At 36.5% G+C, this 18,205-nt stretch overlaps 1 protein-coding gene and 1 long non-coding RNA gene across 2 annotated transcripts; one reads left to right on the top strand and one right to left on the bottom strand.

The window, feature by feature from the left end:
• The first annotated feature begins 468 nt into the window (after window positions 1-468).
• Window positions 469-986, top strand: LOC126713376 (uncharacterized). The gene is made up of 2 exons (XR_007651328.1): window positions 469-509; window positions 610-986. It is a non-coding gene; the product is annotated as an uncharacterized LOC126713376 (long non-coding RNA).
• Window positions 987-7,843: 6,857 nt separating this feature from the next.
• On the bottom strand, window positions 7,844-11,330 carry LOC126692164 (receptor like protein 21-like). Its single transcript, XM_050387668.1, has 3 exons — window positions 10,004-11,330; window positions 8,851-9,024; window positions 7,844-8,243 (listed from the first exon to the last, which is right to left on the bottom strand). The coding sequence occupies exons 1-3, from the start codon at window positions 11,284-11,286 to the stop codon at window positions 7,844-7,846; spliced, it is 1,857 nt and encodes a 618-aa protein (XP_050243625.1). The 5' UTR covers window positions 11,287-11,330.
• Between the last annotated feature and the right edge of the window lie 6,875 nt (window positions 11,331-18,205).

The following is an 18,205-nucleotide window of genomic DNA, read 5'->3' as shown; positions in this document are numbered from 1 at the left end:
GGCCTATCCTTTCATGCTTGTAGCATACAATACGATAGGTTTTGGCCTCACATGTTGTCTGTGTATATGTTGGTTCTGTTTATTTCACTTTTTGCTTCTTTGCTTGCATTGGTTATATTGGTTCTGTCTTTACCTGGATGCAAATTTCTACTTAGTATGAACCGGATTTACGAAACACAAAAGATTGAATCTTGTCGGATTTATATTGGTTATATTGATTAGCATTAAATGATTGATGGGCAATCTGGTTTTTATCAAAATAGTAGAAGAGACCATTTTAACTTTTAATGGTTGTTGGATCCCAAATTTATTTTCCAAGGAAACTGAGGTTACTACCTTTTGCTTTGCTGGTATTAAGTTTCGATTTGCTTCTCAAATGTGTTGCAATTGTTGCTTATTACTATGATCTCGATTGTTTAATGGAAGAAATTGTTTGTTTTTTGTGTTTGTTGGGAATGCAGATCCTAAAATGATGTGTGCTCAGAATTGGTTATGGAGTGAAATCAACGGTTAGTAATTGTCTAATTTCTATTTATAAAATTAAAATTGTAGTTTTATATTTGCTAGTTACAATTTGATATTTCATTCTTTAATTCATTGTTATTGTAGGTTCTTCAACTATGTCCGGAGATTGTACCGTTCAAACAATTCTTGATGATGGGGAGCCTAATGAAGAGGATGGGAGTTGTGTCACAATTATGGATGATTAGACATTTTGTAATAATTTAGTAGCCATTTTAATTTCTTAAACTTGTTGGATTAATTTGTTGGTTTGTAATTATTTTAAGCCTTTTTAGCATTTTGTAATTTTTTAGCCTTTTTAATTTGTTGGTTTGTGGAGGATAAGACATTTTGTAATTTCTTACACTTGTAGGATTTGTTTTGTAACTTTTTATTTTTGAATTTCTTGAACTTGTTGGACTTTTGATACTTAGTTCTTGGACTTATTGGATTTATTTTATTTTTATGTTTAGTTGGTGATTTTAGTTATGATTTATTGATTTATAGATGTATTGATGTTTGGTGATTTATTGATTTATAGTTATGATTTATTGGCTGCCCAATGAATGGGCTTGAATTGGCTGCCTAATAATGCCTTGAATGGGCTTAAATTGGCTGCCCAATGAATGGGCTTGAATGGGCTGCCTAATAATGCCTTGAATGGGCTTGAATTGGCTACCTAATAATGCCTTGAATGGGCTTAAATTGGCTGCCCAATGAATGGGCTTCAATTTGGCAAAAAAGAGCTCAATGGGCTTTAAAAAAAAAAAAAAATTAGTTGGGCCAGATTTGGGCCCAACAGGTTAAACGGGGCCCGGCGGGGCGGGTCTGGGCCCCGGAAAAAAAACCCGATTATTATTCGGGCCGGGTCTGGGTTTAGGGTCTTGGCCCGCGGGTCGGGCCCGGGTATGCAAAAACCCGGCCCGAACCCGACCCGTTGCCATCCCTAACCAAAAACTTCTCTCCACAAAATTTGCATGGAGATAACTAATCTCCATGCATTAGGATTGAATTGACAAACACCTAAACCTAATTTGACTAATAACTCTCTAGCGAAGGCATTTAAAGGAAACCTAAGGCCACCTAAGAAGTAAGATTCATAGATGCCTATTCCAAAACGGGGTTCACAACACCACTCTCCATGGACGGGCAGCCTAGGGTTAAACTCGTCTGGAATTTGATACCAGGATTTAAGACTACTTAATCTTTGTTCGTCCGTCTTAGAATGGACGCCTACAGCACAACTAAAGACGGTTTCTACCTCGTCCGTAGGATTGGACGGAGAACCAGCTTGAGAGCAAGAAGCTCTCCTAAGCTGTTCTTGGACGACCTCAAGAGGAAACCCAGGGGCCCCAGAAGAGTAATTCTCGTCCGTGCTTCCTCCACTCCCATCACTAGTGCTGCTAGAACTAGACCTATCACTAGTATCCTCACAGTACTCGTCTATAGCCTTATTAAGGCTATCAGTAGACGAGGAAGCAACAGACATCTCTAATAAAAACTTAAAACCTAAAGACGAGGAGAAGAAGAGTACCTGGCTCTAGACGGAAGAAGACTCTAGACGCAGAGGAACTCCTAGACGAGGCTCTAGACGATGGATGTCAAGGAAGAAAATCTCTGGAATGAGGAGGGTTAAGGGAGGCATTCCACTATTTATAGGATGCTGACCTGGGTAATCGAAACGACCCAACCAATACGAAAGCGACACGTGGCATCTACCTCGGAAAAATAAATCGACGGAATCAGTCACCAATAAAAAAATGACACGTGGAGCAGTAATTATGAACGGATTATATACATCCAAGGACGTCCAACCCTTTGGACGACTCACATGGACGAGGGGGCAACTGATGGTGTCACAAATTATCCAAGTCCATAACCTGTCCATATGTCTCGTCCAACCAAAGAAGCTACATTAGGTGGAGGAAATCCCTAACGTCCTGGCTAACCTCGTCCATAGATGGACGAGGAATACCACATGAAATCTACTCATTATTTATGCAGGGCAAGCCTTCCAAGATGGTCTCGTCCATCTTTCACTAAAGATGGACGAGCTTGTCGTGGAAGTCTCGTCCATCTTTGCTAAGGATGGACGAGTTCATCGGCCCGTCCAACACAGGTAACTTCCACAGCGGTTATGGAAGTTACCCCCAATTCTCCGGACTCCTCGACATTGGGAACGGTTACTAAACCGATAACCGTTACACACATATACTATATAAGGCTTCTTCGATGAATGGTAAAGGGTATTCAGACAATTTCTTTTTGAGAGAATTTTCATTCCTTACAGAGAGTTCAAAAGTAACTAACTTCATCATCGGAGGATTTTTGGCCGGTCACCACCGGTCTCCTCTGATCCAGTGTTCTTCGTATTACAGGAGATAGCCCAAAGATCATCGCTCGAGTCATGTCAACCCACTGATATCCAAGAAATTATCATGACTAATCAATGATGCACGGATCCCAGTACGTGACTAACACACCAACTTGAGAAAGATGTCGGCTGCAAAGTTCTTCAGTTCATTCAACAATGAAGATTAGGAAGCTTCTTGGTCACAAAACTCTTGGCGCAAATACTTAGTAGCTTCTACAGAGAATATGATGAACTTGATTCTATCTTCAGTCACAATTTGCATGCATAATCACTTTGCATCACTTGAGACGGCCCTTAAAATAATCCTTATATATGTCTAGGGTTGTGAGAAAAGAAATTCTGCACAAATACTCATGGATATGCATGAAATTAGATCTGAAAATTCTAATTTCGTAATTCTTGATAGATTCAACTTCTGTCGAGCTTCAACATTAAATCTCGATAAAAAGGATTCTGTCAAGATATCTGTCGAGTTTTAATGAACAACACTTCTTCACTTGTTTCCTGGTCAAACTTGCATGGCTTCAATACTAAACTTGAACATTTGTTTCTTGAAGTATTAAACCCATCCTAGATTTATCCATTTACAAGTAAAGTACGATTTGTCAAAGGATTATCTAATGACATAAAAATGTCCCTAACACAAAACAAAAAGAAAATATTTGCAATGGCAGCCATGTATCCTTGTTTTAGAGAGTCCGCTACACCACAGCAAAATAACTATTATGACTGTGGTCTATACGTCATGGCTATTTTTAGAGAAATACGTTAATACATTTAAGAAGAATGATGAAATCTTGTTTCTCGATATCCTTAAGAATGTTGATAATTCTGTGGAGTCCACAATGTGCATTGAATTACTAAACATTATTGGATACCTAAGTACAAAAAACTCTTATCCTCTTGTCAGTATCTATATGGTATACAATTAATAATACATTATTAGCAATTAATTCTGTGTTATGCCATATTTGTATCCTTTCTTCACTGTTATTTTCCATCATTTTGCAACAAAAAATGTGATTATTCACTCTCTTTCTTAGATTTTCTGGTACCCGCACAGGTTCTTCTCATGGTGTTGGTGTTGGTGGTGTTGAACCTCCTAACTAGTATCACCGCCACAACTAACTCAAATTCCACCACCACCACTTCCTTATCAAGCCATGCAAATGCAATATCCTACCCTGATTTTCAACACCTGAATATATAAGAGACCATAGTCGAGACTAAGGCTGCGTTTGTTTCAGTGGTAAATTGAAATCTGAAAACACTTTACACCCAGGTCCATGTTTGGCACCACTTGAAAATATAGTCAAATTGAAAATAGAATTTAGTTTGACTGTAAAATACACTAGCCAAGCCGTAAATTCATTTCAGGACTCATTTTACCTTTAAGTGGTTTCCGTAAATACTGACTCCTCACACATTCCTCTCACACACTCCTCACACAGTCTGACTCATACCTTTCCAACCTCACCTCAGCTCCACCCCACACACCAATGAGAGAGAGACAGAGCTCCACCCCACACTTTGATGCCAGTCCGAGGTCCACCCCATACTCCGATGAGCACACAAATGTCATTTCATGATTGGCAGACAACAGTGGTGAGATGGTTATTTATGCCTTTCTCTTAGGATTTTCCAGTCATTTCCGTCAAAAAGAGTAATACAAGTGTTAAGTACAAGAGATTACTTAATCTTACTCATCTAAGTTACAAAAGATACAAAGTTTAGAAAACTTTGTTTCAATGGCCATCCAAGGTACACAAGTACCAATGTACACAAAACACACACTATTTTTGTATTTTTCTAATTTTTCAATTTTTATTTTATTTTATATGAAAAATAAAATAAACAAAACTGAAAACAAACAAACAAAAACATGTTAAACAAAGCAAAGCATAATACTAGACTGACTCAAACATGAAAGCAAAACACACAAGTAATACTAACACAAAAACAAGAAGAGAGAGAGAGAAAAAGTGATAAAATCAATTGGAACCCTTTTCCTTCCACACCTTGGAAGAATCTTTCCTTTGAGTGAACCCTTGAACTGGTGGTGAAGGGGAAGAATTGAAACCTTTTAAGTTCGAAAGGAACATGAGGGCTTTAAGAAGATTTCCAAGGGGAGCAAAAGAGGATGGATAAATAGCCTCGACATCAAATCCATGAAACAATGCATCTATCAAACCACGATCCCATTGAAAATTCGACCAATCTATTAAATCCGACACTCGCCACTCTTCATCAACTTCATGTGGTGGGTCAAGAATTTTGTTTGTTGGATGGCAGGGAAGCCACTTATCTGTTAGAACCCGAATAGAGGATCCAGTGCCCACTAGCCAATAACAGCCCTTCCTTAAAATAGGTTGAGCCGCTAGAAGACTTTTCCAAACATATGAACTATGAGGATTATCAGTAGCCTCCAAAAAGGAACTTCGAGGAATATATTTTGCCTTAAAGCACCTGTAGAAAAGAGAGCCTTGGTCATTCAACATTCTCCACCCTTGCTTCGCTAGCATAGCAAGATTAAAACTTCGAATATCTCTGAAACCTATTCCCCCCCCTCCTTCTTTGACTGAACAAGAGACTCCCAACTCTTCCAATGTATCTTCTTTTCATCACCACACTGACCCCACCAAAACCTAGCGCACATCACATTTAATTCATCACATAGTTTCATTGGTAATTGAAACACTCCCATTGTATATGTAGGAATCGATTGGGCCACGACTTTTATTAGAACTTTCTTCCTAGCTCTAGATAGCAACTTTCCTTTCCACCCCTGAATTTTCTTCCAGACACTCCTTGAGAAATGAAAAGGCTTGATATTTGGATCTACCAATTAAAGTGGGCAGCCCCAAACAAGATTCAAATTTGGCCACCTCCTTTACTCCCAACACATGTGTGATCCATTCTTTTTGTGCCCTCGTTGTATTGCTACTAAAGAACACAGAAGATTTTTTTAAATTGATACATTGACCAAAAGCCACTGCATACAATTCTAATACTTCTAAGATCAACTGCACTTCTTCCTGTTTAGTTTGACAAAACAAAAGAGAATCATCAGCAAAAAGAAAATGGGAAATAGTAGGGGCTGTTTGGCTAATGGCAACACCGTGAAGCCGACCATTCACCTCTTCCTTGGCCAATAATGATGTGAAAGCCTCTGCACATATCAAAAATAAATAGGGGGATAAAGAGTCACCCTGGCGAATCCCCCTAGTAGGCCGAAAATTACCAAAGGCCTTACCATTAATACGGACGAAGAACAAGGAAGTAGTGACACAACTCATAACTCGATCAATCCACCCTTGAGGAAATCCCAGCTTCAACATCATGCCCTTCAGAAAAGACCACTCAACACTGTCATATGCCTTACTAATGTCTAGCTTCAATGCAAGAGCAACTTTTTTTACCCTTCCTCTTGCTATGCATGGCATGCAAAGTTTCATATGCAACAAATACGTTATCTGTAATCAAACGGCCAAGCACAAAAGCACTCTAGGTGGGTGAAATTAATTGGGGCAAAATCACCTTCAATCTGTTAGCCAAGACCTTAGAAATAATTTTATAAATAACATTACATAGGCTAATAGGTCTGTAATTTGACATTTTCTTCGGAGATTTTATTTTAGGGATGAGAACAATATAGTATAATTTATATCAGTCAACATATTACCATTATTCAAAAAATCCAAAATCGCATGAGTCACATCAGTCCCAACAATATGCCAAAATATTTGATAGAAAAGAGCATTCTTACCATCCAGTCACATCAGCACTAAATGCACTAAATAAAACATTAAGCATATTTGGAGACATCTTATGAGAGACGGCATTAAGGCATTCCTTCATCCAGTCACACCTACCCGAAGAAAAAATATCCTCAAAATAATTTACTGTCACCTTTGCTACATCCTCAATCTCTTCAACCCACACACCCTCTAGAGTTTCAATTCCCTGAATGAAATTTCTACGTTGCCTTTGTGAGGCCTTTGAGTGGAAAAATTTAGTACTCTTATCCCCAGACTTTAGCCAAGACAAGCGAGAGCGTTGTGCCCAATATATTTCTTGCTTAAGGTGGAGATTGTCGAGCTGTTTACTTACTGCCACAAAGTCAGATCTGGTTGCCTCAGTTTAATCACAAACATTCAGCTTTTCAAGCAATTTTTTCAGTCTCTTAATCTCGGCCACCTGAGGATTTGTCCTAGTTGAACTCCAAGCCTATAATTCTGCCCCACAATGCAAAATTTTATTGTTAGTACTAACCAAAGAAGCCCCTCCACCCCCTGATCGACCCCAAACTTCTCCAACCAAGTCTTCACACTCTTAAAACCCCGAGCAACACATCCTTGGAGTCTATTATCCTTACCAATCTGCAAAAGTAATGGCATATGATCCAAAGCATGCGAAAATTCATGGGACACCGAGCTTGCCGGGAATGCATTTAACCACTCCTTATTTGCAACAGCACGATCAAGCCGTTCCCTAGTATTGGCTGCACCTGGTTGCTTGTTATTCCATGTGAACTTATATCCCCGAAAACCCAGATCAATCAGTTGACAAGACTTCAAGGCAGCCCCGAACTTCTCCATTGTTTTGCCTGTGGCGAATGAATGCTTAGCTTTTTCGATGAATATAAATAAGCATTAAAGTCACCAATGTAGCACCATGGACTAGTCACCAGCGAAGAAAGATACTTCAAAAGAGCCCAAGATTTTTGTTTCTGACATGATTCCGGCTAGCCATAAAACCTGGTTTAAAACCATTGAAATCCATTATCCTCGACAACCTTTGCCAAGACATGATTCTCTATATAATTAATCACTTCTAACCTTACATCCTCCTTCCAAATCAACGCTAAACCACCACCCAAATTAGGTTTCTTCACAATTAATTTGTTCAGATAGACCAGGTCTCGACAATGTTTCATTCTAAGCCCTTGGCAGTTCCAACTTAGCAACCTCATTGTACTTGACAAGGGTGTTTTGACACCCCCGCCGTTTCAAATAATTGAGAACCATCCCCAGACTTAACTCTCTTCTCTGCCAGCTCATCACCCTTGTCAAATACATCTTGTTGCATTCCTTGGCTGCCTCTCTTGCCCAAAATAGACTTTGCTCCCTCTTTTAATAAATCCATGGGTCCAAAATCCATGCGTGTGAACCTAGTCCATTTGCTTTGCTTGTCTAATCCCTGAGGCCCAAATGCTCCATTCTTATTCATAGGCCCAGGAAAGACCCCTAGCCTGTCCCAACTTGGACTAAAATTTTCAGCACCTAATGTAATCCCATCCATCCCTTCCATCTCTGTAGACTTCTCTCCTTGATACTCAGGATTTGGTAACGAAACTTCTGGAATATTACTGAGATTTTCAATATTACCAGCAGCTTATGTATCCATGCAAACCCTAGTGAATACGTCCCCACCGCCGCTGTCATTCACCTCTGTTACCCTACCACTCCCTTGTTGTGAACGGACAGTCCTCGCCTCAATGCCATGATCAGCCTCACCCCACTACCTACCTCTACTACTTGGTGAACGTGCTCAAGTTCCAATTGCCTTCATCCATTCCCCATATTGACATTCTGCTTCCTCACCATTCTTAGTTGCCACAAAGTATTAAGCACAATGCTTAAAGTCATGCCCAAGCAAGCCGCAGTAATGGCAAAATAGAGCAAGTCTCTCATATTTAAATGTAACCCAAGTCTTCTGCACATTCGATCCTACCAAAAAAGCTCCTCTCCGAATAGGTTTAGATAAAGAGAGGGCAACCTTTACATGCATAAAAAAATTTGGGAGGTCCTGTTTCTGCCTATTCTCCACCTCCTCCACCACACCTAAACATCCCCACCGCTTCAACGACTGATAGAGAGACCATGTCGAACGGTGACCCCCAGATTTGTACCCAAAAGGAAGTTGAATCGAACCTCACGTTGCCAGCAGTCATCCCGAGTTTCCATCAGACTAACAATAAAACTTGATTGTCAAAGGTCCATGGTCCACCTCTTAACACCCTAGCCATGTCAAATTCTGAGTTAAACTTGAATTGAAACAGATTTGCCCTGACTTCTACCACTAGTACCTGATTCTCGAAGCCCCATGCACGTTTAAGAGTGCCCTGAGCAACCCTCTTGTTAAAAGACCTACACGTGAGAAATTTCCCAATCAAACTCTAAGAAAAGCTTTCAATCTCTTCCTTCCGTCCTTCATCCGAAATAGAGATAATCTCTTCCTCCTCTGTGGTCAATTTCATGTTCTCCAAAATATTTATCATGTCGTCTACCATAATCCAAGAAGAATTGTCACTGAAAAAACAAAGAAAAGTCAGGCCCTTAGTATAAACTAAGGGAGATCCTTGTTTACGAACAAGAGAGAGCTCCTACCCTAGAGGATAGAGACATCGTTGAATTCGATTAAGTCATCATTGATATATATCCTAGAGTACTCTTTTGAGATAGGCTCGCATCTCCTACAATTTTCATTCACTCGTCTCTTTCTTCATTGACTTAGCAAAAGATATAAAATTCTTTGATTAGATCAATACGAACTTTGTGCTCTTGATCAGCTGTCTCGATGGTGTGTGCAAATAGTGTATGTTAATGTATTGAAGTTTTGAGACAATGCCCTTTTTTATTGGGCTGGATCCTGGTTAGAATATCTCAATCCAAATCATCCATTGTAGTGTTAGAGCTCGATCTATTTTACTTCAAACAAGCTCAAACTAGGCCTTGCATTTGCCTCAAATCCATTAATCGATTGAACCACTTGTCACAAGAATTACAATACAAATAAAAAAGTACAAGTAATTAAGTGAACTTGTTTCATAATAGAGCATGATAACCATTATTCATAACTAAACATACACATACACATACACATTCACATAGGTATTATCAATACTAGCACCAAAAGTTTATTATAAAAACTGAGCACATCTAATTACACATCCCTTTTAGGGTATCTAAAGCAAAATAATAACACCGGTACATACAATCATTAACCAGGTTGAAGCATTGTTTCCGCCAACGAGGTTTAATATAAAAAATACTTAAAACACCTAACATGAAAATAATGTAAGATAGTGATAAACTTATAAAAAGGACTTGAAGATCAATTTGATACCATTTTTCTTCGTCACTTGCCTCTAAAGTTTCTTGTGGCAATGGAGGGGACTCATCTATCTTAACACAACTTTTCTCCAGTGGTGGACCACAAAGAAATGGATTTCCTTCGTAGCTACTCTTTCCAAATGTTCCAAATTGTGCTTTCATGTCTAGAAGTTCACCGGATAAGTTGTTGTAAGCCACATTGAAAATTTCGAGAAAATTCAAAGACACCAATGTTGAAGGAATTTTCCCACTGAGATTGTTGTGAGAAAGGTCTAAACTTTCTATTTGAGTCATATTTGAGAAAGTTCTTGGAATAGAACCTGTCAACTGATTGTAAGACAAGTTCAATGCATGAATTGAAGATAATTGTCCTAACTCTGGAGGGATTTCACCTGTTAGCCTGTTTGATGACAAGTCTAACACTGATATCCTATCAAGGACACGACCCATGTACAGGTCAGACCTGTATTTCGTCACAATCTCAATCTTAACTATAGTGTTGAAGTAAGTATATGACCCTTCAATTTCAAAACCCACATCTAAAAGAGATTTATATGGGAAAATACCAGTTGGGAAAGCTACATAACTACTACTGCCATAGTCAAAAACACCCTCTACTGGTTTCCCAAAGGCTATGTTCATAAAACAGTATGGTATTGTCCCGGAAAAAGAGTTCTTAGAAAGATCAATAATGCTTAACATCTTTAACCTACATAGCTTCTTCGGAATCAAACCACTAAAATTATTGCCCCTCAACAAAAGGCCTTTTAAGTTTGGAAATCCATCAATTTCATCAGGGATGTTGCCGAAAATGTTATTGTCCCTAATGTCCAATGTCAGAAGATATGATGAATTGAGAATGGCTTTTGGTAATGACCCTGTGAGTTTGTTCCCATGCAAAAGTAGGTGTTGAACCTTTTGTAAATTCAAGCAAGATGGTAACAATCCAGAGAGCAAGTTCCGAGAAAGGTCTATTATATCAAATGCACTTACTCCACATGGAATTTGACCTTCAAAAAAGTTGTTACTCAAGTTAAGAGTTGATGATATTATATCTAAACTTTGATTTCCTCCTATCCATTCAGGAATTGTACCATACATGTGATTGTTGCTAACATCTATGTACATCAAGTACTTTGAGGGTACCACTGGAAAAGAACCTACGAAATGATTATTGCTCAATTCCAAAACCTCTAGTGAGGATAGGTTGAAGTGCTTTGAGAAAATTTCACCTTGAAAATGATTATTTGATAACCTCAAAGCCATCAATAAGGTGCAATTGGCAACGATTTCCATTGGTAACTCTCCAGAAAAATTATTGGAGGACAGATCCAATACTCTCAAACTACTCATGTCACAAATTGAGGATGGGGGTCTACCTTCAAAATGATTGTAAGATAAAATTAGAATCTCTGATTTTGGAATAATCTTTCCTATATTTTCTTGAAGCTGCCCATCAAAGCTATTATTAGAGACATCCAAAAAATTAAGATCTATACTTTGATTTGATGGCAAATGTAATGGACCCATGAAAGAGTTACCTTGAAGATTCAACCATTGTAGTCCAGTATTGTTTTTAAGCAACCAACTGGGGAAGCTTCCTTTCAACTTCATTCTAGACAAAAAAAGAACTTCTAAATCATGCTGACCTAAGAGAAACTTGAGAAGGTCGCTAGTGGGATTGTTTAGATTACAATTAGACAATACTAAGACTTGTAATTGAAACAAAGGGTCCCAACTGGGGTTTTTAGTTTCTATGTGAAGTTTGTTGTTGTCATCATTCCATAATTGAATCACCTTAAGCTTGGAGTGATTATAAAATGAGCTAAAAGGGAATAAACCTTCAAAAAGATTGTTACTCAAATCAATGTTCTCAAGTGATGTCATGCTGGCTATTAGAGATGGAGACCAGTTTCCACCAAAAAGATTATCACTCAGATCAATGAACTTCAAGGTTGTTAGATTAGCTATTGAAGTTGAAGATATGATTCCACTGAACCGGTTGTATGATATAACGAACAACGTAAGAGATGTCAAGTTGTTTAAACATGGAGGAAGGATCCCTTCAAAATGATTAGAAGAAAGATCTAACTCTTCGAGTTTCTTCAGTGAACACAGTTCTGTCAAAAGCAAAGGGATTAGCAATGTCTATGCTAAATACGTGCCACCACAAGAATCAGCAAGACATGTCAATTTGGTAGATTCTTACCTTGATTTAAAGTTCCATTTAGACTATTGCCTTGTAATGATATAGCCTTGAGAGAAGATAGTGTTGCAATATGTGGAGAAATACTTCCAGTGAAATGATTAAAGCTCAAATCTAAAATCTCCAAATTGCTGAAACTTGCCATATCTATAAAGATAAATGACGAGAAATTTTGTCAACAGAAAATTTTTAATATTGCTAAGTGGTTTATACTTAAAGACTTGTCTAATCACAAGCAAATTTTTGTAGCCGTTAACTATAGATGTTGGAATGTTTACCCTTGAATGGCAAGGTTCCATTAAGGCTATTCGCTCCCAAGATGAGGACCTCCAAGTTGCTTAAATTAACTAGTTCTACATCACCAGTGAAGATATATGCATTTGTCAAATATTTTTTTTGATGAACCATTTGTCAAATTGAAACTAACAGAACTAAACACATTTCAAAATTCAAATTGGAATGAACTAAAAATTCAATTAAAATGCAAATTGAAGAAAATTGCACGTACCTTCGCCCAAAAGAGGCCCTTCCATTTTATTGCCAAATAGGTCCAGATATTTGAGAACTGGAAGGGCATCCAAGAATTTCAAAACTTCCTTGTCAAAGGAATTATCTCTTAAAATTAAGTCTGTTAGCTTGCTGAGCTTAGTAAAACGATTGGGTTCTGTAAAAAAAAATATATATATATATATATATATATATATATGCATCAATTGGGTTCTGTAAAAAAATTGGGTTTTTTTTTTTCTCCCTAATCATTTCAAGTGATTCTCTAAAAGTAAGAAGATGCTCACATACCTTCATTTCCTAACCAGCCACGAAAACTATTGGAAGACAAATCAAGAATTCGTAGCTCCTTGAAAGAGTGCAACAGAGACACGTTTAGCCAAGCATCGACATAATCACTGGCAAAATTCTCATATTGCCACAAATTGTTGAGAGAGAGCTCAATCACATGACCTTTGGTGGTATTACACCTAACCCCCTCCCAATTACAACACTCACTCTTTGCCTCGTTAACCCATGAAAGAAGAAGGTTGGCATTGTTAATATTGGATTTCAGAAATCCCTTCAATTCTAACAAACCGATCCTCTCTTCCTCCATACAGCATTTATTCTCACGAATGAGAATAAGGAGTGGTAAAGCCCATAGGAAAAACTTTACTGAAGGCCACTCCATTAACAAAAAGGGCTGCACAAGTAAATAATGGCATTTTGTAAATCTTTGATGGTGTATTCTTGTAATTTCATAGAGCCTTCGCAATAAGATTGCTGAATTATAAAAAGGTCTAGTCTTTTGACAATCCATTTTAGAAAAAATTTTATTAGTAACAAATGCCTAAGGCATACCCATTATAAAAAGTCAAATTCGGCAACTCCCTAAAAGCGTTTTCTACAGCTTTCAAGACTTTAGACTAATTTAATACACACGTTGAACAAAGAAGCTTTCAAGACGTTAGACTTTAGACTAATTTAAAAAACACGTTAAAAAAGAAATCTGAATTCAAGACTTTAGACTGATTTCATAGACTTTTAGAGTCATGACTAAAGAGTCTAGCTGAGAATAGACCAAATAAAAACCACGTAGTTTGGAATCTATCACAAATCACAATTTCACACAACACCGTCGTACATGGTCATACTCTAGATTTTACAATACCTACAAAACAACCTTCTTCTCCTTCTTGGCAATTGCACTCACACTGTGCACATTGTTTTACAAAATAATGGCAAAGTCATGTTAATTTTTTTTTTTCTTTGTAAAATATGTTAACAAATATATCTTTAATGAAATGAAAAAGCCCACCACGCTACCACCCCTCCAAGCCCAGACCCGGATATATTTGGACTAGATCTCTCCTTCTAGGATGCAGCCTAGCCCAGCCCAATTGTTATGTGTGTGTGTGTCTCTCTCTCTCTCTCTCTCTCTCTCTCTCTCTCTATATATATATATATATATGATAATAAGAAAAAAGAAAAAAAAATTTATGATAGGCTACAATTTTGTTACCAACTAGTCACTAATCCGTGTGATGTACGGGAAAACTATTGAATATGAGATTTTAAAATCTTTTCATTAAACTCCCCACCACAAAGATATAAATTTACCATAACACAAACTTTTTGTATGAAAACAAAGATAATGATATTTAATGGATTGGGTAATAACACAAGCTTTTAGAAGAAAACAATATGCACATAAAAAAAAAAAAAAAAAAGAAGAAGAAAACAATTTGATTTAAAAAGTTGGAAATTTTAGTACATGCAAGAGCAGCTACAATTGTTAAGGAAGGATTAAAGGTCTTATAAGAAATATTTTTTTTCCAATATTTGGGCCCAATGGTAGATTTCAAAGAAGGCAACATGTTACACAAAATTCTTCTCATGAGCAGAGAATAGAACAAACATATTCTTATGACCACACTCATATAGCTTCTAAGTTCTAACTATTATGCTAAGGAATGAAACAATATTAGTAATAAAAAAAGTATCATAATCTAGCATACTAATTTAAAAGTTATACAATTTCAAACACAACCTCACTATGAAAATTCCACCGACATTCAAATATTACTTAGTTTAAGTAAAATGGTAAAATTAATAAAACTAACGTTTGGAAAAGAGGGTTAAAGCGTATCTTTTGAATTTGGAACATTTTTTTATTATTATTCACACTTTAAAACAATAATAGCAAATTTCAAAACCAAATATAAATAGATTAACATATAATACAGAACACTATTATAGATTTTATCTTATACAAGGTTCTTAGCTATCTCTGCTAGTTCCAATTGAATTAGATTTCTATTCTATGTGGTAACTTCTTTCTCTACTAATTTTAATTGAATTAGGTTTCTAATTTAGTTGAACTAGTATCCTCTGCATCATACCAAACAACTTTGAACCTACACACACAGAGTCACACAAAGATGACGTCTAATAATCCCACTTTAAAGATAATAATGTTCTCTAAAGGTGATATCTTTAAGCCTAATAATTCTGCTTAAAAGATATTCTTAATCTCTAAAAGGTGAAATCTTTACTCTTATTCATTACAGAGTCAATGTGGACTCCGTCCATGCACCAAACTACAGTAGAATGAATCTCCCAGAAATTTTATGCTTTCAGGAGCATGGGATCAAATATAAACACATCAACGCATAATCAAATTATATCCTTAACTTAATCCTACTTTAGATCAATTTGGCTGAGATTAAAATATACAATTTTATTTTTCTTGACTTCAATCAAACTCAAACTTAATTATAACTTTTGATCACAAAAAAAAAAAAAAAAGAATAAATAAATATACCAGGAAAATAAATAAAATGGTTCACAGATTTTTATTTAATAATCTCTAAACAAAACCAGTCCCTAGAAATATCTAGATTAATATATAAAATTTTCTTTTTCTTGACTTCAAACAAACTGAAACTCAATTATAAGTTTTGAAAAAATAATAATAATAATATAAATGAATAAATCAACCAGGAAAAAAGTCCAAAAATATACTGCTTCTATAAGGCTTTTATCACACAATTTTTGCGTGATAAAATTGACCCACTTAAGTCAATGTTCCACCAAATTCTCGTTTAATAATCTCTAAACAAAACTAGTCCCCAGAAATATGCATGTGTGTTTTCCTTACTGTGCACAAACACATTATTCAATATATCTATATATCTAAACCAGAAATCAGGTTCAACAAAAGAACAAACGAAAAAACATTCTCCATTAATCTAAACGCAACCCATCAAAGCCTTAGATTTCTAGACAACAAAAAACAGACCCCAACTGATCAAAACGAATAAAAAAGCCTATGGAGTATAATGGTTACCTGCCTGTGGCCAGAACTCGCTGTCACAATGGATCAGATTCGAACCAGCGCTTTAAGTTGAGCGGAGCAGAGGTACTTAGGGTCCAAAAGTTTTTTTCTCTTTGTGTACTGTGAAGTCAGAGAACATAAAGTAGTGTGAGTTATGGCTTGGGTGGCAATTTATAAGAGAAAATTAAGGAAGAAGAGTTCTTGTAGGAGTGGAAGCTATGAAGAGAAATTTTCGTACCTTGAGGTTGAGAAAGAAATGTTTGTAACAAAAGAATAGTTTGCAGCAACACACATAGGTTTATACATATATAGGAGAGTAAGTCGGTACCTCCTTCATTGTGAAGACTTCCACGTCACTCCAACAAAATCCAATTTCTAATGGGATTCTTAATACATGGCAACCGGCTAAGTGACATTAATCTAACTATACGTATCCATATAGGGTCAGACTTAGGTTCAGTGTCCAGTAGTACTAGACCCGTTGAGATGATGACATGTGTCCACTTTTAGACACGTGTCACCATTTGATCGGATCCAGTGCATTGAACCTAAACCAAGTCCATCTATATATGATCTTCTAATATCTATCATATAAAATCGGATTTTTATTTTATTTTAAAAATAATGCTGATGTGGAAAGAGAAATAATAAATATATAAGATATAAAATCTAAAATAAAAAGAAAAAGAAAATAGTTAATAAGAAAAATATATCTATATATTTATATGCAACAAAAAATATTGTTTTGACTTCACTCAATATTTTACTATTTTATTAGATGTGAGTTTTGATGGATAACATTTTCTTTTTATATCATTCATGTTCCCAAAGTTTTTCAAATTAAATATCAATAGTTATATTATCAATCAAATGTTTAAATTTCAAATTTTTATAGTTTAAAATTATGCATTAATATAAGTTTATGGATCGAATAAAAGATAATATCTGATTAGTATAAAATTTTATATGCATGTTAAGAATATAAATAATTTGTAAGTAACGTGTAATTCAACAATTAGATTTTTAAAATATGTAGTTATATTAATTTATTTAATGAGATTTATAACTATTAATTTCAACCAAATTTGCAACCAAACTTTCTGCACAAAAGAATGATAAAATTTAGCTACAAAACTGGTTGAATTACAGTCTAGCTAACATCTTACTCAATAAAATAAATATTATTACATATTTTGAAAATCTAGCCATTAAATTCCATTTTTTTTACGCTCTTAATACACATGTTAAATTCTATGTCGATAAGATATTATTTATTCTATAATCTATAAGTTTATATTTTATGCATAATTTTAAATTATAAAAACTTGTAATTTAAACAATTTATTGATGACATAACTATTGTGGGGTCGAAAAATTTACGACCCCGGCCCACTTTATATTAAGGCCCAAAGCCTAAGCCGAGGAGAAATATTGCCGGGAAAAGGTCTGATTAGACACCCCAAGTTCTCCCTTATGAATGTTATCATGAAAACCACGACCAACCATCGTTTGGTGACCAAGGCCTAACCTTTCAACCTACTCTCTACAAATTTTATTGTTTGGACCTTTAACGTACGGACCCAACACATTAACCTAGGGTCGTTACAAATTGTGTCCTTACAATTGGCGCCGTCTGTGGGGAGGCTTATGCGTTGGCACAGACGGTGGGTCGAGCTCCTGTCAACCCAGGGCTTGCGAAAGCCCCTCCATTACTTTTAGCGGCCTGGTGTTGTTGCCCTAGTATAAAGTTCTATTAAGGGCTATGCTTCGAAGCACTAGTGACAAGAACAGTTCTAAGGGCTTCCACCATCAGTTCGACGCCCCGTGCCTTGGTCGGGGGGTTAATCCTTGGTAAGTTTTGGACAGAACCAAGGCATTGTACGGTCCTCGGACTCAAGCCTATGGGGAAACCAACTACTTAAAAGAGAAATTGTAAGTTTTGGACAGAACCAAGGCATTGTACGGTCCTCGGACTTAAGCCTATGGGGAAACCAACTACTTAAAAGAAAAATTGTAAGTTTTGGAAAGAACCAAGGCATTGTACAGTCCTCGGACTCAAGCCTATGGGGAAACCAACTACTTAAAAGAAAAATTGTAAGTTTTGGACAAAACTAAGGCATTGTACGGTCCTCGGACTCAAGCCTATAGGGAAACCAACTACTTAAAAGAAAAATTGTAAGTTT

The sequence above is a fragment of the Quercus robur genome, chromosome 1 (genome assembly GCF_932294415.1).
Source record: "Quercus robur chromosome 1, dhQueRobu3.1, whole genome shotgun sequence".
Lineage (NCBI taxonomy): Eukaryota > Viridiplantae > Streptophyta > Magnoliopsida > Fagales > Fagaceae > Quercus > Quercus robur.
The sequence above is the reverse complement of the archived record's forward strand: the minus strand, read 5'-3'. Positions and strand labels throughout refer to the sequence as shown.